Source organism: Zonotrichia leucophrys, chromosome 7 (assembly GCF_028769735.1).
Source record: "Zonotrichia leucophrys gambelii isolate GWCS_2022_RI chromosome 7, RI_Zleu_2.0, whole genome shotgun sequence".
NCBI classification, from domain to species: domain Eukaryota; kingdom Metazoa; phylum Chordata; class Aves; order Passeriformes; family Passerellidae; genus Zonotrichia; species Zonotrichia leucophrys.
The window spans coordinates 11,678,497-11,692,940 of NC_088177.1; the positions used below are offsets into that span (position 1 = coordinate 11,678,497).

The 14,444-nt window shown below is 43.3% G+C and overlaps 1 protein-coding gene across 4 annotated transcripts in view; it reads left to right on the top strand.

Moving 5' to 3' along the window:
- ERBB4 (erb-b2 receptor tyrosine kinase 4) overlaps nt 1-14,444 on the top strand; it is a 583,385-nt gene that overhangs the window by 406,154 nt on the left and 162,787 nt on the right. For 2 of the 4 annotated variants that reach the window (XM_064718299.1, XM_064718298.1), the window contains exons 5-6: nt 4,901-4,966; nt 12,297-12,415. In XM_064718299.1, coding sequence (XP_064574369.1) covers nt 4,901-4,966; nt 12,297-12,415 — 185 coding nt within the window. Of the gene's footprint in view, nt 1-3,702; nt 3,758-4,359; nt 4,492-4,900; nt 4,967-12,296; nt 12,416-14,444 lie in introns of those variants that run through there. The other 2 variants (XM_064718300.1, XM_064718301.1) reach the window with 2 other exon arrangements.

Here is a 14,444-nt window from a genome sequence, read left to right on the forward strand (position 1 = left end):
TGCAGGTATCCTAACACTGAATGATGATTTCCAACCAGATAGAAACCATCTGTAAATGTAAGCTTTGTGCAAAGTGAGACGTTTCTTCTCTTATTTCTGCTTTCCTTCTCCTACTGAGAGGGGTCTGCTTGAGGCAGCTGGCATAGCTGATGGGGAAGAAGCAGGGTTTCTTCTCTGTCTGACACTGAGCTTAGAGCTGAGAGGAGCACTTCATTTTTCTTGTCTCTTCAGTAACTTAATCCTTTGTGGTTTTACTGCTTCTGAAATAATAAAGTCAGTCTGGAGTCAAAGGAAAGCCCTTCTCAATTCTCAGGAAAATACAAGGATGAAGTAACCTTGGTCTTTCCCAAGCTAGTGAGCAAACATTTTCTGCTGGTGACTTTCCCTGGCTGGGAAAGCAGAAGCATTTCCCACAAATAAAACTCTATCCTGGAAATGACAAGGAAGGTGCTCTTCCCAGAGTCCATAATTCAGATCTGGGAACATCTTAGCCAAGGGCCAAGATAATTAGCTAAGGGAAGACAGCCCAGGAGACAAAACATTGGTTTTCCCTGTGCAATTTGCCAAAGCTAAATTAATTCTCATGTTCCAGTGGGAATCTGCCTTTTCTTCACCTAGATTTCATTACTGTGGAAATTATGGTAGCCTCCAAACTGGCACTGTGTGTGCAAAACAATGCTACTGTTCAGGAGCAGAAATGTATTCCAGTGTCCCAGTTGTAATGGGGAGTAGGTTTTTTTTGTAGGTTCTTTCCTTCCTTATCTTGCTTGGAAAAGGAAAATGTGCCTTCACTAATGTGGAGAATCAAGTAAATGGGCCAAGGTTGTGCCCTGCAGAGAGGTTTTATTTTGGCCAAATTCTTTTAGCCCTTTCTGCTGTACGTTTAGAATATTTTAGACACAAGGAATAACAGGAATGATTTATGCCACAAATTGTTCCATAATTTTTTTCTTTTCAAATCTGTTGCCTCACAGTCTAAAAATCTTAAGAAATATATACAGGAATATCTGTGAGTAGTAGTGTAATTCCTCCAAAGGCCTTGTCAACCTTAGGGCCAATAGATTTATTATCATTTAAGCCTGATATACAGATCTCATTGTGAGACCTGTTCCTCACATGAATGCTTGTTATGCTCCTGTGTATGTTGACTTCCACAGGACTATTTCTGTCTTAATTTTGCAGAGCTGGTCTTTAATGGGTTTCAATCTGTCCTTATTACAGGACAGATTTTCCCTTAGTGGGAGAAACCTGGTGAAATACAGAAGGATGTGAGGGCAGAATCTGGACCAGTTCATACTGAGAGCAAGGAAAGTTATTTTTTCTCTTTAAAACAACTAAGCCAATATAGATACACTATTTGGAGGGAGTTTGCTTTTTAATTCTCAGTATATTTGACCTTCAAAAGGACAAAAAACAATGTAATTCAGAGGTGTGCTGCCTACAAGCTTAGCTCCTGGTAGTGTCTGTACAGCTGAGAAAAGTGAAAACAATGAAACAGACACTTTTGAGTTCCCAGTGAGAAAAAAGGAAACTGGCAGCCTTTTCTTGCTTTATTGTTAAATATCTCTATTTAAATGCAAATCATCATCTGACACTGCCAAACAAAGTCATGTACCAGCAGCAGGCATGCAAGTTAAAAAAATTTTTAAAATGATGTTTTGAAGATGCTGAATTGCTTTTATTTCCAGGAGGAATAGAGGTGGCTGAATAAATTTTTGGCTGCATAGCAAGGCTCAGCTCAGCCCATAGGTGCTTCAGATATGAAGATTTTTATTTTAAGTACAACTTTTACAGTGGTATGGGTAGGCTCTTTAGTTAGGGATCACTTCGAGGGATGCTGAAGTTTCTTCTGTGTTATCCCACAGCAGTATTACAGTGGAAAGCCCAGTGTTTACAGAATGGTTTGGGACAAAAAGGGGCAGGAGCAGCCAGGTTGCTGCCTTAGTGTGCCTCAGGAATGTGTATTTACAAGTGACCTGTGCTTTATGGTGGTGGGTGCAGAGTCTCCAACTTCCTCCCTGAGCTCCAGACCTCAAGGAAGGACTGGGATAGAGGAGAGTCTTCCATGAGGAGCTCACGTTGTGGGTGGGTTGTGGCTCCTGAGCTGCCCCAGCAGAGATGGGAAAGTTCCCTGAGTGTGCATCCATCCTGCTCCTCCTGCTGATCAGGAGTAGCTGGTTAATAAAACCCCCTCCAAGGGAGCATTTCTATTCAGTTCAGCGAGTCCCAAAATCAGCTAACAACCTGTATCTTATCAAGCCTCATCTGTTAAAATTCTTCCTTTAATTTGCTGTTTATCTCACCATTTAAAACTTTCATTCTTATAAATCAGTGTGGATATATTTGCTTTCTGTGCAGGGTTCCAGTAGTCTCTTAATAATCATAATAATCGTTATTACTGATTAAAGTTGCATTATTCATGCCAGATGGAGCGCCCTCCCTGTCAGCCAGAATGAGTTTGCATTTATGTAGTTATAGTACATTTGTGATCTAAATAAACAGATGGTAGAAGGTGACAGAGAATTATGTGCTGGTGATATCAGCAACAATGTTTCCCAAGTATAATTGCTTTAAATGAACATGAATGCAACAAGGAGCTGGTAGCTTTAACAAGGTAGTTGGCATTCAGTGTGGTAATTACCAGGCAGCATCATCAATAGCACCAGCAATGCCGAGGGAGCAATGCTGGCTTTGAAAAATTAGTGACAGAGAGTCTGACTTCACACAACCATCAGGGTGGGTTTGCTCAGCTCTGGAACATCTCACAGGTGTGAGCACCCTGCTGTAAGAGGAGCAGTGTTTGTCTTTAGGGTGATCCAACCTCAGCGGAGAGACATTTTGCACTTTCTCCAACGCCGTCTCCCATCAGGGCACATGGCAAGTATTTGATTTAGTGTAATGGAGCAGTGTTAGCAGCAGCAGCTGTTAATACACGATTGAAAGGATTGAACCTGGATCAGGTTCAAAGGGGAAATTCACTTAACAGAATCTCAGCAGTACTCAGTGATGTATAAAAGTTTAATCAAACACAAGGTTGGCTTCCTGCGATCAAAAGCACAGCGATAAGGACGTGCAGAGTCTTCCACAAGATTTACGTTGGGTGTCTCGCTCATCCCATCAGCTCTGGCTTTGTGAAGGGCTGGCCTGCCTGCCCCTCAGGCACTGCCACACCTGGGAGTGTGCCTGGACCTTGGCCACGTCCAGATGGCAGCCATGGAATGGGGTCTCCCTTCCCTCTCAGCCCAGACTGGTGTGGGACTGTCTGAGCGCTCTCTCCTGTGGTGCTGAAGTGCAGCCAGAGGAGAACATTCCAGGTCTTCTCCTTGCTTGCCAGTCCCTCTCGCATGGGTCAGCATTTACATGACATGGACACATGAACTCAACTCCCCCCTCAGTCCAAGTGAATTTCAGTCACTAATAACTAGGTAGTTTATAAAAACTTAGCATTGTTAATGCTTCTTCTTACAGCTGTATTTTACAATGCAAGGCACAGTTTGTGGTCATTGGGAGTGGGGCTGGGCCTTACCCTAATGGGCTACAGGTGTGCAGGACAGGTGAATGCTGTTGAAGGGAACGAGCCATGGAGTGCCCAGGGGCACTGACCAACCACCAAAGGGAACAGAGGGCACACAGGGGCAGGGCATCAACAGCAGGGGATAAAAGGCTGGGCTGAAGGACAGGAAGGGCAGATGCTTGCAGCCTGCTGAGGTGCCCTGGTGTTACTGTGTGTGGGCAGTGCCTGAAGCCTTCTGAAGAGGTGAGGTGTGACTGTGTGTGGATTGGAGCTTTCTGAAATTGTGTGGTGATGCTCTGTGCATTGTGGTTGTCTCAACTGTGACATACCGGCATGAGGAAAGATGATGCAGAGCATCTTATCCCAGGCTTGAAGGAACGTGAGGTTCCTTCTGAAGCACAACCAAAGGCAAAGAACCAGCAGCCAGAAAACAGAAGCTCCTGTGAGCTTTGCTGTCACTGGGGTTCAAGGGGTTGCACAGGGCACATTTCCCTGACCATAATGTTGGACATGCAGACCATGCACGTTTGTGGGGAAGAGGGGATGGCTTTGAACGAAAGGCATTGAGTGGGATGTCCCATTGTTTGTAGGGACACAGTTTGTGGTGGTTGGGAGTGGGGCTGGGCCCAGCCTTGTCCTTAATGGGCTACAGGTGTGCAGGACAGGTGAATGCTGTTGAAGGGAACGAGCCATGGAGTGCCCAGGGGCACTGACCAACCACCAAAGGGAACAGAGGGCACACAGGGGCAGGGCAGCAACAGCAGGGGATAAAAAGCTGGGCTGAAGGACAAGAAGGGCAGATGCTTGCAGCCTGCTGAGGTGCCCTGGTGTTACTGTGTGTGGGCAGTGCCTGAAGCCTTCTGAAGAAGTGAGGTGTTACTGTGTGTGGGTTGAACCTTTCTGAAATTGTGTGATGATACTCTGTGCATTGTAGTTGTCTCAACTGTGACAATTGTTCAGATGAAATTGGACAGGAGGTAAGTAGCTGTAAAGTTTTTCCAGCACAGCCATCTCCTCTCCTGTGAAGGAATCAGCAGGTTTTACATAGGCTGTGGAAAGCAGCAGTGATGGCACTTAGTGATAACATTGTACCTTAGTCCTCCAGACTTGCTCATACTTCTTTTTGTTTTAAAATTTCGGAGTCATTATGCATAATGAAAAGATATTTAGAGTATAAAGCATTTAGGTAAGTACCTGAATTTCGTATAAGTTTGACACCAGGCCTGGTTATTTGGTTGGGTTTTTTTTATAGGCACTGTTTCACCCTTGCTTAAGTATAAAAATCTTCCAAAGACAAGGTGGGCTCTTGTCTTTTGTGCTTGCTGGATGTTAAAGGACTGAAAGGAAGGCACATTTCCCATCTCTCTCTTTCTGTCTGTCCTGCAGGTGGTCGTTGCCACAAGTCCTGCACAGGAAGGTGCTGGGGACCGACAGAGAATCACTGCCAGACCTGTAAGTGTGTAAGAGTGAGAAACAAAGGACTGGAAAACAATGGAGCAGAGATCCTATTTGTTTTTTCTTCCAGTTGTGAAGGGATGCTATAAATTCTGTGTTCTGTATAACTCTAAAATGTACAAGGGTTTTTTTCCCCTGTATATTTTTATCAATAGATTATTTTCTTTTTTTTCCTTACCCATATGAATGATGCATTTCTTTCCTCCCCTGGGCTTTCTAAAACTCCTTATGCTAACTTGAATTTCCTTTTCACTACTTGGTGGAAACATGGAGCATGGCTCTTGAGAGTATTGATGGTTATTGATGGCAGATTTGGAGCTCTTTAATGACCACCTGACACTTCAATGTTCCTGATGCCAAAATACTCTGTTAATTTCAATGGTAGCCTGGGAATATTAGTTATCTTGCAGAGCTGTTTTCTTTATAGTAACTTCAGAATAGATTTGAGTTGTACTGAAAGTGAGAATAATAGGTTTTTGTGAAGGAAGTAGTAAGTGAAGGGTCATTCATGCTGTTTTCCTGTCCTTGTGAATTTAGAGAGCATGAAAATGAGTTCCTTCTTCCTTCCTAAAGGAGCTTTAAGCTCCTTCATGTAGGCACAAAAGAGCCAGAAGTACAGTGCCAATATTAGCAGATAATAATAAAAGAGGAGAAAATTGAGGGTTGTTTTTTCTACAAGTTTTTTTCTTCTTCCTGCTTGAAAGAGGGTGAAAACCAGTTGCCTTTACTGGAATCACTCTTCCTGGGAAATCAAGTGGTTGAGGGGAGCTCTCCCACAGAACACTTCCTCAGCTTATGATTGTTTCCTTGGCTGAGTGGTAAATGGGAAGGAAGGACTGTGACAAATCACTCCCAGGGGAGCACCCCAAGTAATCTCTGAGCTGAGGACAGTCAGCCCAGTGTCATCTGGGACTTGATAGGAACAGTGCAGAGATGCTGCTTTTTGGTAGGTTTTTTGGGGGGTTGTTTGGTTTTTGGTTTTGGTTGTTTTTTTTGACTACTTGGAGTGAGAGCTAGGATGGAGTTAGAACTGGCATACAGCTTGAGGTGAATGTCTGATGAATCTGAGCAGGAAATCCAAGCTGCCCTGGTGCCCCAGGGGACAGAGCCACCTGCAGAGGCTCTGCCACCCTGCCAGGAGCTGCTTTCCCTTTAGGAGCATCAGCTGATTCTGCTGGAGAAGCTGCTCACAGTTACAGCTGTGTTCTTGTAGCACTGCTTCATATTCATCTGCCGGCATGGTTTAGACCCCCTCAGGACACACTGTAGGACTAAGGGACAGTGATGCAGAGCAGATTCTTCTTTGTCTGAATTGAGCTGGGACATCTCCTTCCTCTGCTGGCAGTCTTTGTGATGGCTCTGAGGAAGTCTGTGCTCCTTACCAGGAAAAGCAGTAGATTTTGGGTTGTGTGCTTAAGTAGATAATGGAAAGGGACTTAAACCCTACCTGACCAAATTGTTTTATATCACGATTAGAATTAATTTGTGTTGGTCTTTTTCCCTCTGGCCTGATGAGAAGCTTGTTTGTCTGTTAAAACTAGTAACTTTGTAAGAAGCTGCATAACCGATCCAAATGGGTAGATTTATTCAGGCCTTCTTGGTTATCTTATCCAAGAATAGTTTAAAATAGTTCTTGGCAGTGATGTTCTGTAAGGAGCCCACGATGCTGGTTCAGGCTGTGTCTGCAGCCTCATGGCAAGTCCAGCTGTGTGCCTGCAGAGGTCCATGTGGCAGGATCAGCTCCCATGGTCTCAGCCTGCTCTCAGATAAGGGAACTGATTTGGTGGATTAATGTGGAATTACCAGGGAGGGAAGAGCTTATCTGCAGGGCTGGGAAGGCAGGAGCTCAGCAGGGCTGCACAGAAGGTTGGCTCCAGGAGTGACAGCTCTCAGTGGCTGCCCTTGCAAATCCAAACAGTGGGTACAAACATGGTTAGGCTTAGGCATAACCATGGGGTTAAAATTATAAACTAGGAGAAGTCATAACCCATCCAAGTGTCAGGGAAATAGACAGATCAGAGTCTTCTACCTGAGTAGCTACTCCACATCCTCTCACCTTCAAGCCCACTCTGATGGTGAGGGACAGGAATTAGTTTTGCATCACAAACTTCTTCTCTGCCTCCACGACCTCGCTGCACCTTGGACAAGCAGCAGGATGGAAGGAACAGGCTGGTAAAGGGCGTTTCTACATTGGATTTTTGCACAATGTGTTTCCTGCAAACTGAGTGAAGCAAAGAGGGAGAATTTGAGTAGGGACTCAAAACATAAAAATGCGACTGGGATTATGCTTTTACTGCCTTCATGTATGATTTTAAAAGACATGCCTGGCTTTTGGGCTCACAAATGTTGTTAGATACAAGCTGTGTTGTGCACATTGTGTATACCTTAACCCTGTCACCTTGGGGGTGCACATCTTTCCAACACATCTAGGAAAATGCTCCAGCAGTGCTACATCCAGTGCCAAACCATTTTGATCCTAGAAACAACTCAGAGCTTCATTTTGATAATTTCTTTTTTTTTTTTTATTGAGGATTGAAGCAAAATATTTTAATGAGCCCCCCTCCCAAGATAAGATTTAAATTATTTTACTGGGAAAGGATAAAAAATGAAAGATCTTAATCCATGTCTTTCATTTCAAATTACATATGGAAAAAACCCAAATCCCTTTGTTTTTTTCATGAATATCATCTACCTAGCTGCTTATGTTGCCTTCCAGCAATGTCTTTGTTGCTAACTCTGTCTGAAACACCACCTGCATCTAACTCTGTTCTAATGTCTCTCTAAATGTGACAAGAAAATTCGTGTATTTAAGAAGACAATTAATAGGAAATTTAAGCCAAGCTGTTCTGTTAGGAGATAGAGAAGATAAAATTCCAGGATAATGTTATACACAGTTGGCTATGCTTTTTACTTTTATAATTAAAATATTAGTAGATGCTAATAGGAAGGATTTGAAATTGAGATGATATAACTTCTTTCAGTGTCAGGAAAAGCTAATGTGAAAATACTTTTTAAAAGACTCTGTTTTTCAAACTGTATTGGGCACACACTGAATAGAATGTAAAACACTTATAAAAATAATAACAAATGCCTTTGGAAGTTACTAATTAAATTTGAAAATCCATAGTTAGGTTGTTAAAATTTTTGCTATTCATATCTGTTAAGAGTTTGATGCAGAAATTAAAACTTTTACAATCCAATATATTATTAAAGTGACAGATTATGCACTTTTCCCCAGAGGATTGTGACTGAAAAGACAACAATCTAAATCAGCATATAGACCCAACTAAGGGAATGCAAAAAAAACCCAAATCTAACCTATAAATCAAACCTGAAACACAAAACATTTAGCAAATGTCAAGTGCACCTTGACTCTGTGTGAGCACAGGAGTGTGGTCAGGGCACAGCTGTATTTACACTGTCCTTGTGCAGCTGGTGTTGCTGAGAAGGTGCCAAATTAGAGCAGCCAAAGGCAAGCAGGATCCTGGAGGGGCACACAGAAAGAGCTGAACCAGCAGCTGGGATCAATCAGGGAAACCCACACTTCTGCTTGGAGCCAGCATCTTTAATTAAAACCCTTGTACTGCTCTAATAACTTTGCGTGTTGGGAACACTTCCATTGATTTCAGTTACTTCCCATTTGTGCCTTCATGGATTGATATTGTCTTGACACAATCAAAGATGAGGGGAAAATATAAAAGAGACTGCTAATTTGCACATGTACATGAGGTGGTTGTTTCATCACAGTTTATTGCTATGAAATACTGGTAGAAGTTGACAGTCTCACCCAGAAATCCATCTCAATGCACAGCACATTTTTCAGGAACTTGGGTGTTTGTGCTTTGGTCCTGGCCCTGACTGTGACAGTTCTGTGCATCTGAACCCTCCAAGTTCTTGGGATCACACACAGGATCTGTAGGAATCCAGGCAGGTAGTTGTGCTGACCCTTAAAAGGTCTGCTTTGAAGCTTGGGGTCTCAGCTGGGATTAGTGAGGCTCTCCTAGCTATTGTGTTGGGTGAAGATATGAGTACCAGCCACCTGAAATGCCACATAGTTTGACATTCTGGACAATATTTATAATTCAGATAGGTCTCGAGTTACAGCTATAAAATCAATTTATTGGATTTGGGGGGAAAAAAGCTTATAATCTTTTTAAACCAGTGCAGCTAGGTGTATTTTCTGTGTATTTCCCTGAGAATGATTGCAGGAAGCTGAACTGGTGAGTGGTGTTTATTGGCATCTGAGCAATCAAATTGTTTCAGACCTTCCGAAAATACACAGAATTGCCTTGTGTTTGTTTTGGCTTGGGGAAAAACCTTAAGTCCTTAGATCCAGAGCCTGCCGAGCTCATTACTGTCTTGGTGTGTGTGGTGCCACTGGAGACACCTGACTGGTTCTCCACAGACCTGGGCCTTCAGTAGCAGCTGTAATGCAAGTATGGCATCCAGGAGATAGATATGGTATCTTCTGGCCTCTTCCTAGAACAACACACTGGCATTTCTGTTGGCATTGTTTGTTTTCCCTGAAAAATAAACAACTGGGGAAGAACAGCAACAAACCTTTGCTGTAATTATTCATTTTGCTTCAGGAAAACCCGCAGTGTTCCCTATCCTGAGCAGTGTGGTAGAGACCCTCCTTGAGCAGATGTCTAACCAGAAGCAAAATGTGCTTTTTGAAGGCATCCGGTTCAAACATTGTGCTGAAGAGAGGAAAGAGAGGGCTGTGTTCCCCCAGATCAGCCCTGGTGTGAATGGCCCATCCCAAGATCAACCCCAAAACCTTGGTGTTGTCAGCACCATGCTCCAGCCAGCTGAGCTGTTCTTCCATGAGGAACCAGTGGCTCCATGGACAGGGTGGACATTGTGGTCCACACCCAACAGCAGCGTGTTCTGGGGTAGATAAATCAGAGGTGAATTTGGCAGCTCCCACTGATTACCCACACAGAGAGGCTTTACACCAAAGCTTCCTGGGGTTTAAGTAAAATGTCCAATAGCTGTGGGGCACAGCAAGGAATGCATTTATCAGTGGGCTCCATGCATGGCCTTGAGGCGCAGGCACAATGCAGAATTGACTGTGGCCAGGTCAAAACACAAAGTGCCATAGAAGGGGAGGCAGAGCCTTTGGGTGGTGGCCCTTGGCTCCAGGAGCAGCTGCTCCCTGGGCAGTGACACAGGTGACCACAGAGGGTTTGGGTTTTGGGGTGAACTGAACAGCATCTCTGCCCTCCACTGGGTGTTAGGGCCTTCCCCCAGGGTAAGGCTGGGCTTTGCCTCTCTGCGAGGCACACAGTGCTCAGTCCAGGGCAAATCCTGGGCTGGTGGAAAACGAGGCACACTCACAGACTAGGGAAGGAATTTGTTCATTTTCATGAGCCAAGACTGTCACACAGTGTGCTGGTGGCACACAGCCACAGGTGCCATTGTTTCACATCTGTCTTAATGTTTATCAATACTGTCACTTAAATAAACAAATCTTTTTAATGTGCTTCTCTGGCAGTGTTGACAGTAAGTGCCTTCACAGAATTTCCCAAATTCCTCAAATTAGATTGCAAAACCACAAAAGCCTTTTCTTTCTCTCTGGGGGTTTTCCTCTGCTATCAGCAAGATGAAAATGTTCTAAAAGTGCATTGTTTTATTCTGTAGATTACCAATAATCACTTCTCTTTAGTTATTTACATTTGTATGTCCTAAATAAATACTGTATGTAGCAAGAACTTTCAGCATTACCTTAAGTATTTCTGGCAAGTAGTGAAGGGATTTTGGATCAGAATGTACTTATAAAGGTGTTATTTATACATTAAAATAGTAGAATCAAGCAGAAAGTTGTATGGAAATTTTTTCTCTTGCTTTCTGAAAAGTGTTTTTCATCAAGAAGTAATTAAATGCTTTTTAAAAAATAGGTGTTGAAGGTTAATTGCCAAAGTGTATCATCCCAGCTTATATCAAAAGACAGCTGACAGCCCAGTAGGCAGTGGTGGCTGGTTTAGTTTGGATAATATTAATTTCTTTTTCCATAAAGTAAAGGTTACAGCTGAGTGAGGGAGGGGAGGTGATGGGCCACTGGGTGACCATTCTTTGCACAAGGTTAAGCCCCCAGTGGTGTGGAACAATCCAGCTGGTAGATCTCCTTGCTCCAGTCTGAGAATGAAGGCAGGATTGTGTTAGAAATAGCAAGTGGTGTTTCCAAACGTGCTCCAAGGTTGCAGTCTGTTCTGTTCCCATTTGCCAAAGGGATTGCCACCAAGGGCAGCCTTTGGCTGTGACATTGGTGGCCTCACTCTGAATTTCACTCATTTACTCTGTGTTGCTGTTCTTGGTGGGGAAAACTGGTGGGCTCTTCTGTTATTTCTGGGGGGCAGGGGAGAGAGTGTCATATCTTGTTGAAAAAAATTAATTATTTGAGAGTAACATTCCTCATGAATTTCCAAGGGTAAGAGGACATGCTAAAAATTCCTTCTCCAGAGTCCTTGAGCAACATGTGTGCTCCTAAAGAGGGGATTGTGCAGGCATTTTGGAGACGGGTGTCCTGCAGGCATTCTGGATACAGATGTGCAGAATTTCTGGAATACAAGTGTCCTGAAGACATTCTGCATCAAGAGAAATATAGGTTGGATGTTAGAAAGAAGGTTTTTTACGGAAAGAGTGATAAAGTTCTGGAATGACCTGCCCAGGGAGGTGGTGGAGTCACCATCCCTGGATGTGCTTAAGAAAAAACTGGATATGGCACCGAGTGCCAGGTTTTAGTTGAGGGGCATGATTTGGACTTTATGACCTTTAAGGTCTCTTCAAACCCAGTCATTCTGTGAGTTCTGGAATACGAGTGTACTGTAGGTGCTCTGGATGCAGTGTCCTGAAGATGTTCTGGATCCAAGAGCCTGCAGGCATTCTGGGTGCAGGTGTCCTGCAGGTGTTCTGGGTGCAGGTGTCCTGCAGATGTTCTGGGTCCAAGTGTCCTGCAGGTGTCCTGCAGGTGTTCTGGATGCAGGTGTCCTGCAGATGTTCGGGATCCAAGTGTCCTGCAGGCATTCTGGATGCAGATGTCTGCTGATGTTCTGGGTCCAAGTGTTGTGCAGACATTCTGGACATAGGTATCCTGCAGATGTTCTTGATCCAGGTGTCCTGCAGGTGTTGTGGGTCCAGGTGTCCTGCAGTTGTTCTGGGTCCAAGTGCCTGCAGGCGTTCCGGATCCGAGCGCCAGCACCCCTGAGGCGTTTCCCTCCCTTCCTGGGGGTTTTCCCAGCCTGCTGTGGGTGTTTTGCTCAAGGAGCAGTCGGGGAGCTCTGTGCCTGGCGCTGTGTGTGACGCTGTCCCTTTTCCTGCCCCGCAGTGACCAAGACCGTGTGTGCAGAGCAGTGTGACGGGCGCTGCTACGGGCCCTACGTCAGCGACTGCTGCCACCGCGAGTGCGCCGGCGGCTGCTACGGACCCAAGGACACCGACTGCTTTGTACGTGCCGTCTGCCTTCTTCTTCTTACTCTACTTTCTTGTTCTTCCTGCCAGTCACTCTGCAGAGTCTTAATGCTTTAATCCATGAAATTCACAGTTTCACCCTTTGAATGTACTGCATGCACACTCGCAGATTCAGGATGCAAATTTTAGCTTTTAGGATTTTTCATATTCTATTAGCATCGTTTATCTACTTAATATTACTCATTAACAGATCTATGAGATTTGTAAATACAGATTGGGAACTGTTAATATGCTTATCTCTGTGATTTTCATCTTTTTCTTTTCCAAAATTAGCTTTTAGAGGTGACAGCAGATTTTTAAAAGTATTTGCCATTATATTTGAACATGGTTTTTATTAATGCTCTGTGTGCTTTTCATATCAAAGGCAAGAATACTATTTAGATTCTCTGTGCAAGGTGTTCCTTGTTTCTGCCAGACTTAATTTAAATTCAGGTTTTTTACTGGGCATGCTTCTTTGTGGAGATGGAAGGAAAGTGGTTCCCAAAACACTCTCCCTCAAATGCATATTACTACATGTGTGCTTCAGATGGAAAGAAGAAATGGCTTTTTCTTTAAAGAAATATAATCTGAATATCCAGGCCTTTAGAAAATCTGTCTTGTTTCTAATCCATTATTTCTAAGAGTTTTAGCAGCCTTAGAACTCAAAACTATCTCAAAAAAATGTGTAGCTCCTCACACTGGGTTGATGAGACAAGTTTTTGCTAATGGTTTCAGCGAAGCTTTGAACAAAAGAGACAGGAAAATATCAGTCTTTGTTGTGTCATGTACAATATAAATAGGTAAAGGGAAGAGGAAAAATGCAGTCATTGGGTCCAAATGAGTATTGAGGAACATCCTTAGAGGTGATGTGTACCATTTTGATGGTACCATTGTCAAAAGTTAAGGACTGTTACTGATAAGTAAAACTTTACAAAAGGAAGGCCTTGTCAAATCATGGCTCAGGCCTGTTACTTCAGCTAAGTAGAAAAGGACTCTGGGAAAGAGGCTCAGCTGAATTAGGGGTAGAAAAAGAAGTTATAATTACATGTTCACATCACGGTGTATGGTGGTTGGTTGGATTTGTTATGATTTCAAACCATGTAGCTGATAAAGGCCTAACTGCTTAAAATGACCTGGTTTTTGCAATAAGTAACTTTCCTTTACACCTGCCTGGGGACTCTGCATCATTCTGGACCCTCACCCTCCAAGTTCAAGTTATTGGCAGCATAAGTTGTGTACTGCTGCAGCCTGAAAGACTGAATTGTGGCAGCTGTGGAAATACACATGCTAAAATCAACTGATTTGTTTTTTTTCTGGTACAGCACAGAGGCATCCAGGGTTTATTCTCATTCCCTTCTGGCCCCAGAGCAATGTAAAAGAAATTCAGCAGGGGTCTGGCAATTTTCAGGCCTAGTCATTACTTGCTTAGACACAGTGGGTGAAGAGTGTAACCCTTTAGGCTGTAGACAACTGTGCTTAGCTTTCAGCTGAGACACATAACTTTGTTTTTTCCCTGTATATTTCCTGAGCTTTTATTCACAAATTAGCAGCATTTAGCACAAAGTGCTAGAAATTTGCATATATTATCGAAGCAATTACAAATGTATATAAAACATTCCAGTCATAAATTAAAAGTTTCCAGATCTTCTAGATGAATTTGTCCTGAAAATTGCCATGTCCCCAAGGAGTATTGGTGTGCTTCATGCCTTTGCTAAACTGTTATCAGAGAATTGTCATGTACATGATGGAGTGCCTTTGAAATCAACATGTAAGAAATGGGTTGAGGAAACAAACTAAATTAGTATTTATTAATAAGCAAAAGTACAGTTTATGAAGCATTACAAATCCTTTAGAGCATTATGGCATCTTGCAGCAGCATCCTGTTCTAAATACGGTTTTAATATCTGTAGATAAAATTCATCCATCCTCCTCCATCTGCTGCCATGCACTCATTTGCATATTCACTTCTAAAAGCAAGACAGTAATCATCATCTGACATAAATGCAAGCAAACATGCTAAAGCAAA